This window comes from Empidonax traillii, unplaced genomic scaffold, assembly GCF_003031625.1.
Source record: "Empidonax traillii isolate 1590-97213 ecotype Southwest subspecies unplaced genomic scaffold, ASM303162v1 scaffold33:size3420811, whole genome shotgun sequence".
NCBI classification, from domain to species: Eukaryota; Metazoa; Chordata; class Aves; order Passeriformes; family Tyrannidae; genus Empidonax; species Empidonax traillii.
This window is the reverse complement of record NW_020955226.1, coordinates 2492341-2502135: the sequence shown is the minus strand read 5'-3', so window position 1 is coordinate 2502135 and position 9795 is coordinate 2492341. Positions and strand designations below refer to the sequence as shown.

At 39.0% G+C, this 9795-nt stretch overlaps 1 protein-coding gene across 1 annotated transcript; it reads right to left on the bottom strand.

Moving 5' to 3' along the window:
• Positions 1-726: 726 nt before the first annotated feature.
• Positions 727-9122, bottom strand: KLHL41 (kelch like family member 41). The gene is made up of 6 exons (XM_027911531.1): positions 7931-9122; positions 5250-5407; positions 5053-5160; positions 4027-4212; positions 2569-2715; positions 727-1753 (listed from the first exon to the last, which is right to left on the bottom strand). Exons 1-6 carry the CDS (start codon positions 9038-9040, stop codon positions 1642-1644), a joined length of 1821 nt encoding a protein of 606 aa, XP_027767332.1. The 5' UTR covers positions 9041-9122; the 3' UTR covers positions 727-1641.
• Between the last annotated feature and the right edge of the window lie 673 nt (positions 9123-9795).

Sequence of the window (9795 nt, the reverse complement as noted above, 5' to 3'; positions counted from 1 at the left end):
TTAAATGTTCAGTCATGAGTGCTCACGTGTTTGAGCTGCACCCTGCTTTTCAGAGTTCTAGCAGTCCCTGTGCCAAGCCAGCTATCCTCAGATTATGTATGGGTAAAGTTATGAGTATGCACAAGGGGAAGAGGATTAAAACTTGCTATGAGTGGATTCATTAAGGGCATTGAAGAAAAGCAAACTATAAGGGTATTTCAATAAAATGTCTTGTCTTTGATCCTTTGCCATCTTTCTTTCTAAATCAAATCAGCAAATATTAGAGAAGTGATCTAACTGGAGCCAATAAAAAGGTGCTAAGAACAGCTGAAGATTTGGGTACTAAAGGGTAAAACAGAAAAGATGTTCCACAGAAGAAGTACTGGTGGGCAGTAACATATTGGAATCAGCTACGATGGCTGTGCTTTTGCCATGTTTTCTTCTGTCTCCTAGGAAGGCAATGCGAGGGGTCATTTGACAGTTGGAATTGCCATTCAGGCTGGTGTAGTGGGCTTCTTTTCCAGTTTTCCTGCTACATCAGTTGTAATTAGATTTAGATTTATGAAATTCTTTAGATTATGACACTCCCTTTATTCAGTTGAGAAATCCTTTGAGGAGATGCTCTACTTGAAGAAAACTGAGTGCTCTGTTTTGGGCAAGGGCTGTGCTAAGAAATCTGTGTCCTGTCATTATGGTAGTGATGATGAGCTGATCATTAAAAAAGACACCATCAAGTGATACTTCTTATAATTTTTAAAACAAAGTTTAATTGTTAAAAGTTTTCAATGTCAAAATGCATCAACTCTTTATTAGATGAAAAAGTCCTCTCTGTCATAGGTAGGTATTTACTGATTATCAACTCGTCTTGGACTTTTTTATGAATGCTTGTTATTGGCCTCAGATCTCTGAGAAAAACTTCCATAAAATACTTGCTTTGGAAATAAATATAAAAGCATAAAAAAGTGGAAAATCTTGTTACCAGAAGCCTAAACATAGTAGGTGAAACATTAGAGCTATTAACCTTGTGAACTTCTCTCTCTTCCCTCATGTCTGGCTACTAGTACAGCTTTGGCTGAGACTGGCATTTGTTAGGCCACATAGTATTAAGCCACTTTTGTTTTTAACATGCATTTCAATTCCAGGCTAAATTATTTTTTTGAGGGCTGTGATGAAAATATTTCCAAGATATCACTGAAGAATGCAGGATTTACATATGCTGCTGAAAGGGGAAATCTGGCTATACAAACAACCAGTTAGAATAAAACTAGCTACCTATAAGTTGTATTTAACAACAGTTAATTCATGGGCATTGTTTGGAGGGTAAGCCACCAATATCCTGGATTGTAGAAGTGCAAGGAAGTCTAACTGGTTTTATTTGCCATTTCACAGTGTGAAAAATGGAGTCCTTGCTGAAATCTTAATTTATTCTAATCAACGTTAATTAGAGCTCTTCAGGATTTTAAACGCTGGCAAAAATTCAGTGGTTGCTGGTTAACTAGTAAATATCTTAAGATGTGGACAGACAAATGAACTGTTTAACAGTTCCCAGTATAATTAGCACGCTGCTATAGAACTCTGTACAATCTGGGGACATTTTCATGCAACAAAACCAGAAGAGCCTATTGAAACTCCCTCACCATATCATGTCTTCCAGCATGTTGTTTACAGTTTTGATAACTTGAAGAGGTTCAAGCGTGTAGCCAGGCAGGAGGCTCCGGTAGCGTATCGGATCTCTTTCAGGATGCCAGTCCATTCCTTCTTTTCGTCATCATACCTGCAGTTAAAAAAATTAAGTTAGAAAATAGCTCCTTAGTTCCATGCTTCAGCACACATCCATGAAAAGGAGGACAGTGCACCTGTTGCAAAGGCTCGTAGCAGCCATCTGCTAAAGGGTGGCACAGAAGGCTGCTTTGTCCTCTAGAGCAGAACAGAAAGATGTTCCTGTGCACGAGTTGTCTTTTTCCTGGTCCCTAAAGCTTGTTGCTGGCTCTGTCATGCTTTAATTACTTCTATAGAGTTTCCTCTTTGTCTTAAGTATCCCTTCTCAGTTTCTTCAGATTCTTGCATATAAAGCTGTTTTTTTTGGGAATCCTTCCTACTGCCAGTTAAAACTTCTGAATTTACATTAGCAACTGAAGAGTCTCAGCAGAGATATGATGTTTTATCAGTGATACTGTGATTAGGTTGCAAAAATCTAGGAGATAGGGAATTTGGATTCTCTTGGAACAGTTACTCATTTGACTATTAACACATCAGTATGTACAGGCCACTGTACATGCTTTTCTGCATAAGAATATCATGAGAATGTTTTTATTGGAAAGGCTAAAACCTGCCAAATGATATGGCAACTTACTCTTTTAAAGAAACTGAAGATCATGACTCATTTTGGTCAAATGATTAGTAGGTGGAAGTAGTCATCTGATCCAAGTCTCATGTTTGTTACTTTCTAGCAAACATTTTTATCTGTCACCAAGAGCTTTACAACCTGTGCTAGGGATCATTTTCAGAGTTAAACGGAAAAATAATGTTAACTTCCAGTGTCTACAAACTCAGTTTCCACCAGGAAAGTGTGACTAAAATTAAACTTACTTCCATATGTCAGTGACTTCACTAGGTGCAAATTCTTTAGATTCAAGCTGAATCATTGCAAAGCCTCCAATAGCATACAAAGCTCCACTTAAGGTGACTAAACTGATGGAACTTCTCTCTTGGGGAAATTCAGGCATAACCTCCCACCTAAAGATGAAAAGAAAAACTCAAGTTTAAACATGTGAGAAGTATTGTAAACTGAATGCACTGAGATATTCCTCTGAGTGACACAAATTCAGGAACCAAGGCCACTTGAGTGAATGGTCTAGTAAAAAGAAAAATTTCTGAGATTTATCAGCAGTAAGTTTCAGTGTCTCCATCCCCACAGGGACTTCTGCAGGTCTTAAATGATGCAATTACACTGTGATGACATCTCTTCCCAGAGACCACTTCTCACAGGTTCCCTGGTGCCATCATCAGTAATATACTTCATACAGATGTATTGTTCCCCAGTTATTCTCATTTTTCCCTATAGTTTCCAAAATGTATATTCATTTCAAGTGGCATTGGCATAGTAATTTGAGCCAAAAAGTAATCACTGGAGCTCATTAGTATAATTTCAATGTTTCTGCTAATTCTCACCTATGAACATATGAAACACACACACATCCCACTTCTGGATAATCTCAACATTAAAATTAATAGGCCAGTTTTTCTTTCTTGCTTGTGTGACTTGACTGTAACAAAATAGAATAAACCAAGACAAGGAGGTGACAGGAAGGAAAAGTAATGAAAGTAACAAAAAAAAGAAAATTAAGATTAGGAAGACACATATGCAGAGGGTATAAACTCCTAGAAAATAAAAAACATTTGATGGATGCTGACTGCAAAAGATTCTGGCTGTGTAGGAGAGTATTGGAAAGTATATAGACCAAATAAGTGAGCTAATTTCAGGTATGACTTACTCTCTTTTGTCATCACTCTTTCTATATAGTATTTCAGAGCATGCACATATGTTTGAAGTCTTCCTGGAGTTTTCATATTAAATAAGCAGAATTATCTGTCTGTCACTAATCAGTGGTAAATGCATTTGCTGTGACAAGGTAAATGAACAGCATGACATCACAAGGCCATGTACCTGAAGGACATTGAGCTGGTCCTCTTCAAGCACCCGATTTCTCTTGCTGGGGTTTCACATTTATTGCCAGTGCTATTTCAACTAGATTGCACTGCCCTTGCTCATTCTCCCACTTCTTCCCTATTATGGCACCACACCTGTTTATGTGCTGTGGGGTCAACTAAATTGGGAAAGTAATCAGACTTTAAAAAAAAAAAAAAGGGTGGTGAGCATGTTCGCAATGTTGCTGTCCTGGCAAACGCATGTAGGGCAGGAAAAATGGCCAGAGATGGGCTCTGTAAGCTGCTGCTGTTGTTGCTAAAGATGTGATTGTAGACCAAATACCTCAGTGCGAGTACCGGTACCTGAACACCTTAAAATAGCTTGAATATTGCACTCACTTATTGGTGGTCAGATCAAAAGCTTCAACGGATGCAGTAAGGCCTTCCTCAGTGACACCACCTGCAATGACAATCTTGCCCTTATGGATCGCTGTTCCAAACATCGAGCGAGGCACTTTCATGGGAGCCAGGTCTCTCCAGTCTCCTTTCTTGGGATTGTACACAAATAGTCTATTAGTGCATTTCCTGGGGAGGAAAAAGAAAACCTGTGATTGTGTCTCATGAAATTTTGGCTTGTTCCAAGGGAGACCTAGTTGAGGTAGATTGTGTGGGTTTATGGATAACACTTCATTCCTCTTATGCAGATCTTTTCTTATATCTAATCTGTAAATCCTTTCAGTGTCTACAAAGCACTAATCACATCCATGGAACTAAACCAAATGTTAAATGCTGTTTACATTACATAGGACAGCAATTTCACTGTACATTAGAGGAAAAAGACAACATCCTTTCCCAGCACATTCAATTCAGGTGGATTTGTGGAGGAATACATGGGAAAGGTTATAAAGGAAAGATTATGCTGGTGTTTTGGCTTACTTGACAAATTTTTATCTTAAATATCCCCTATACAAACACTTAAAAATTACCACCACATGTTCAGTGTGAGTGAAAACTTTTATTTTCTTCATGTTATACCCATTAAGGTATAACAGGTATCACAGGTCAGAAAACTGGACAAACTGAGACAGTAATTCCATGGCACCTAGGTATTTCTATCTGAGAGGAAAGAATACTTTCAGTGAGGATCCTCATAGCTTAGACACACTAACTACTGTATCTGCAGTGTAAGTAAAATTTGCCTTAGAAATAAGTATGGTCATTAAAATAACAAGTTGAGATTACAATCAGTATGCAATTTATCACCAAAAAGATATCCTCCAAACCATAACATGTTCCCCTTTGCCAGACTGTCAGCAACCTTAATCAAGAGATGCAAAAAAGGGAAACCCTGATTTCTGAGTGTGAGGACATACAATCTGTTGAGGACCAAACAAATAATGTTATAAATTGTCACGAAAGACTCACTTATCATCAGTTTTTCCACCAAGACAATATATCAATCCATTGTTTGAGATAGTAGCATGGCCGTATACTTTGATGGGTAGTTTTTTGATCTCTCCCCATTTCATTGCCCTGGAATGAAAAGATCATTGTTAGGCTCTTTCAACTAACAATGGGCCATCTACCTGCCCTCAGTGGGCAGAACTAAATGTTAAACATACACGGGGTCATAGCACAGCACTGAATCCAGCGACTCCTCCGTGCGAAGGTCCTTGCCTGCTATTACATAGACCTTGTCGTCGGACTCTCCCAGCCCGAAGAGACACCTGGCTGATGGCAGTGGAGGAAGGGCAACCCACTCACCAGCGATGCTGTCCAGCTGAAAGACCATTAGAACAGGGAGGGTTAGGAAAGGCAAAGAGTAAAAATCCACACAATGAATGTTGTTGCACGGAATTTATCTAATTGCACTCAGTGTCTCCCAACAGCAAATGTGCTTGCCTGAACAACCTGCCCTTTCCCCAGTGCAGTCCCTCACTCTCAGTTCCCTATCACATGTTGGAAAGAAGAAGTGGTTCTTCTTGCTCAAGGGAGCAGACACTCCTGCCATTCCACACCTATACGTTTAGCTGGTTGTGCTCATTGCTACAATGAGATGCCAGACGTGCTTGCACAGTTCTTCAGGATATATCATATGACAAATGGCACAGATGTTTCTTCTGCAATCCCTAGAGCAACAGAGGTGGTTTCATCACAAATAACCTCAAAAGCTCACAAGATCTCTTAAGACACAATGAATAAAGACTTCACTCTTAAGGAAAATAGGTAGGCACTGCAGCTCCCTTGGCAATAATATTGATTTCATCCCTACTGAAGTACTCTCATGGTTGTCTTGATTCACATCTGATATGCTGAAAACACCTAAGGAAAAGCAGCAGAAGGAAAACAAGAAGAAAAAAAACCCCACAGTATTTTCCTAGAACTGTGGTTCCTTTTTTTTTGTTTGTTTTTTTTTTGTTTTTTTCTGATCTGAAAACTTGCAATTGAACCTGAACGATCTCTAACGTTCAAAAAGCGCATTTTCTTGCTTCTACTGCATATAGACATGCTTGTTGCTGTACAGCAAGGCAGGGTAAGATGTGAGCTTGCACAAGTGTAAAGGCATTTGACAGAAAGCCCGGGTTTAGCTCAGTAACATCCGAAAGTATGGTCCGCAGTCAAGGTTTCCATGCTAAAATGCAGCTCCCAAATTTGATAGACCACCACTATTGGACAGAAAGTTTTACTGCAACAGTGAAATGCAGTTCGTGGACATGGATTTCTCCAGTAGCTGGATGTGGCTGCAGTAATGAGAGGTTCTCCTCACCGATTACAGCTCGCTTAGTGCATCACCCTTGAAGATGACATCAACTAGTCACACATTTTTGAGCCAGTGGCAGCCTTGTTTTCTCCTAGGTTGTGAGCTACCAAATGCAACACTCCACCGCTGGAGAAAGGAACATCAGGAAGTAAAAACTGTTTTGGCACACTAGTATTTTAGAGAGATCAACAGCCACATGACTAATGCTGACAAGTATTTTAACTAAAGAGAACAGCAGCAGCAAGCTACTTAAAGCAGCAAGCTGAAAGATGACAAGCAAATGAACAGGATTTTAGGGAATGGATGTCAGTCTATAAAGTAGGGTTCTGAAAACGTCATTGATTTTTGGTATCAGTCTTGAGGGTTAGTTTTGCAGAGGACCCTTTCTAGTAGCCTGAGACTTCAACTATTCAGTTCTGGGCTATAAATACATTCTGACATCAACATAACCTTTATATTAGAAGAATATTTCTGTAACTAGTTTTGCACTTCAGTGATTAGTGTTTTATAACTACATAAGGAAATGAAACAGTGTTAAACCCTCCCCAGCAAACTGATTTCCCTCTCATTGATGTAACAACTGTCTGAAACCAACTATTTCATTGTGTGTGAAGTCACAGTGAGCAACGGTCCTCTAAACAATATCTGCATTTTTTAATATCTGAAGGCTTTAAAATTCTATCACTGCTTGTGCTTTACTTCATATTGAAACATGACTTTTACTCTTTTAGGCCAATGTACCTAAGGATGTACCTAAGCAGCATCTTGCAGAATTCATCATAAAATAGTTCAAATATCCCCCAAAATATACAGTTAAACCCACGACAGACTTAGTTTATGGTGTAAGCATGCCAAACTGTATATTTGCTAATTTTCCTGGAATATATTGTGGAGTTGCAGTTGGTTTAATCAGGCTTACATTTATACAGATTTACAAAGACATAAAATCACACTCAGTTGAAACATGGTATTTAGTGTACTGACACTGACAGTTTGCCAAAAAAAAAGCCTTCAGTCTCTAAATTATGTATTTGAGAATGCCCTCAGGCTTTCAATGTAGACATAACAAAAGGACTTCTGCTGCCTTTTGTGACAGAAGTTGCACTTAAAATACACACATTACTGCTGTCATACAAGTATTTCAGGTGCAAGAAAGACATCTCATTAGATCTAAATTACCTAAGGCACTCCAAATCTCATGGAAGTTAACACAAATACACAAAAGGTATTTTACAAAAATATTACTAGACTTATATTTAGGCATCTGTACCATGAAAAATCTGGGCCTTAAAACAGTGAAAGCCAGTGCTTAGATAGAATATATTAATCCTTTTAATATCTGAGATGTCACCAGGGGTTGATCTTGAAAAAGAAGATGCAAGTCCCTTGGTTTTATTTCTCTGAGACAGGAATAGCTCTCTCTAGATACTTGTCCCCATCACCATACAAAGAGAATAGACAGCTCACTTGGAGAGACTCAGAATACTTTTCAGTAACCCTTATAAACACCTGCTATTGCACCAACAATTATAAAGCTTGTACCTGGAAGAAATATGACTGGAAAGGTTGATCCTTGTTCTCCTCTTCCACATAGAGTCCTCCGACAATGTAGACCTGATTTTGTTTGGTGACTATACTGGAATGATTTCTGGGAATCTGTTCTGCCAGGGCTGCAAGGTAGCACTCGTTTTCAAGAGGATCATAAGCTACTGCAGCAGTGTCATTAACCAGAAGAATCAGGTCTTTGACAAACATGCCATGCCTGGGAAGGTCATTTAGGTAGCCAGGCAGTAAATCTTCATCTCCTACATCACCATTCACCTCCCCTTTGGCTGACTTGTCTGTGCTTTTGCTAGAGTCAGGCAGCTTTCCAGCAAAAGCATCCTTAATGATCTTTACTTTTTTCTGAAGGTCGGAGTTGCTTTTAATGATATCATCCTTCTCAACCTGTTCTTTGAAATATTTTTCTGGCATAAGACGAAAACGTATGCAGTCAAAAATTTCCCCCAGGCTCTTTACTCTGTTCTCCTTGTCTGTTCGGACCCATCTCATTACTGCCTCGAATACCAGTTCTTCCTTCTCTACATTTAAGCTGTCAGGTGAAATAATCGAGATAAGTTCGTGTGGGGCAAGCTGCATGAAGTCCTCTTCTTTGCAGATCTGCACAAAATGATCTGAAACAAAATCACGGGCAGAAAATGCGAGTCTTGGGCAATCAAGCAGAACACCTAATCGAAGGATGGCCAGGCAGTTACCAACAGCAAGCCTCTTCTGAAGGTAGGAGACGCACACGGTGAACACAGAAGGGATCTGAAAGCGGCTGGCCAAAGCAAAAATATCTTGTACGTTAGAATCATTAAGATCAATACTTGCTGAATAAAGGTATTTGACAATCATATCCAGGACGTTGGGGTCAACGTTATCTAGAACCACCTCCTTCTTTTTCTCTTCACTTTGCTCAGATAAGAAATACTCACGAAAATAAGGGCTACATGCCGACAGAATCAATCTGTGGCAAGGCAGGCTTCTGTCACCAGCTTTTAGAGAGCAATCTACAAACTTTTTCTCTTCGAGGAGCTCCTTGAGGCCATCTTGAAGGAGGGTGGATTGGTAAAGTCTGAGCTCTTCAGTGAGTTCCCTTTGGGAATCCATTTCACAAACACTTGGGAAAGGGGGGAGTAGAAAGCTTTAGCTGTTGCCTGCCCAAAGGTCTGTCTGTAAAAAAGGCAGGCCAATGTGCTTTTTGCTCTGCCTGAAGCCTCTGCAACTTAATCTCGGTAGCTAAATATAGGTACATACCCTTACAGGTCGGAATTTAGGATGGATGGTTTGGAAAAACAGAGCTGCTCTTGCAGCTGTCAAAGACTGAAAGAAGCAACTGTTGCTCTTAGTCACTATGGTCAGGTTTTGCCATCATTCTCCACATTGAATCAATTAGATTATGTGCGATGTAATAAATTATTTGACATGAGTAAGGACAGCAGAATCTGACCCTCAGTGACACAGCTATGATCAAGACTGTACAAATACATGTTACTAAATATTCTGAAATAGAAATATTATTAATCAAGTTGTCAGTTGTAACTACTGTTCACTTCTTCAGAGCTGCATGTCATTGCTGCAGTTATAAAGATACTAAAATACTCCAGAACTTACCATGAATTGCCTAAGCTCTAAGATTATTTTTTTACATAACCATATCTCATATTCAATTTCTTCAGATATTGATAATAAGATGTTGAAATAATTATGAGCTCCTTCTTAATATCCATTTGGTTGTATTTATTTGTAAATCGAACCCTCCTCTTTAAACATAAAATATTTATTATTCAGGTAAAGTTTTGCTTTCCAAAATAATTCAAATTGAAGTCTCCACCCATATGGTAAAATGTTCTTTGAACATAATG

Excerpts from the sequence above, each read along its gene's own strand:
- KLHL41 (XM_027911531.1), bottom strand. The coding sequence starts at position 9,040 with ATGGATTCCCAAAGGGAACTCACTGAAGAGCTCAGACTTTACCAATCC. Across the intron at positions 5,408-7,930 it reads TCCAGTCATATTTCTTCCAG|CTGGACAGCATCGCTGGTGA; the intron begins GTACAAGCTTTA and ends ATGGTCTTTCAG. Across the intron at positions 5,161-5,249 it reads GTGCTGTGCTATGACCCCGT|GGCAATGAAATGGGGAGAGA; the intron begins GTATGTTTAACA and ends TTTTCATTCCAG.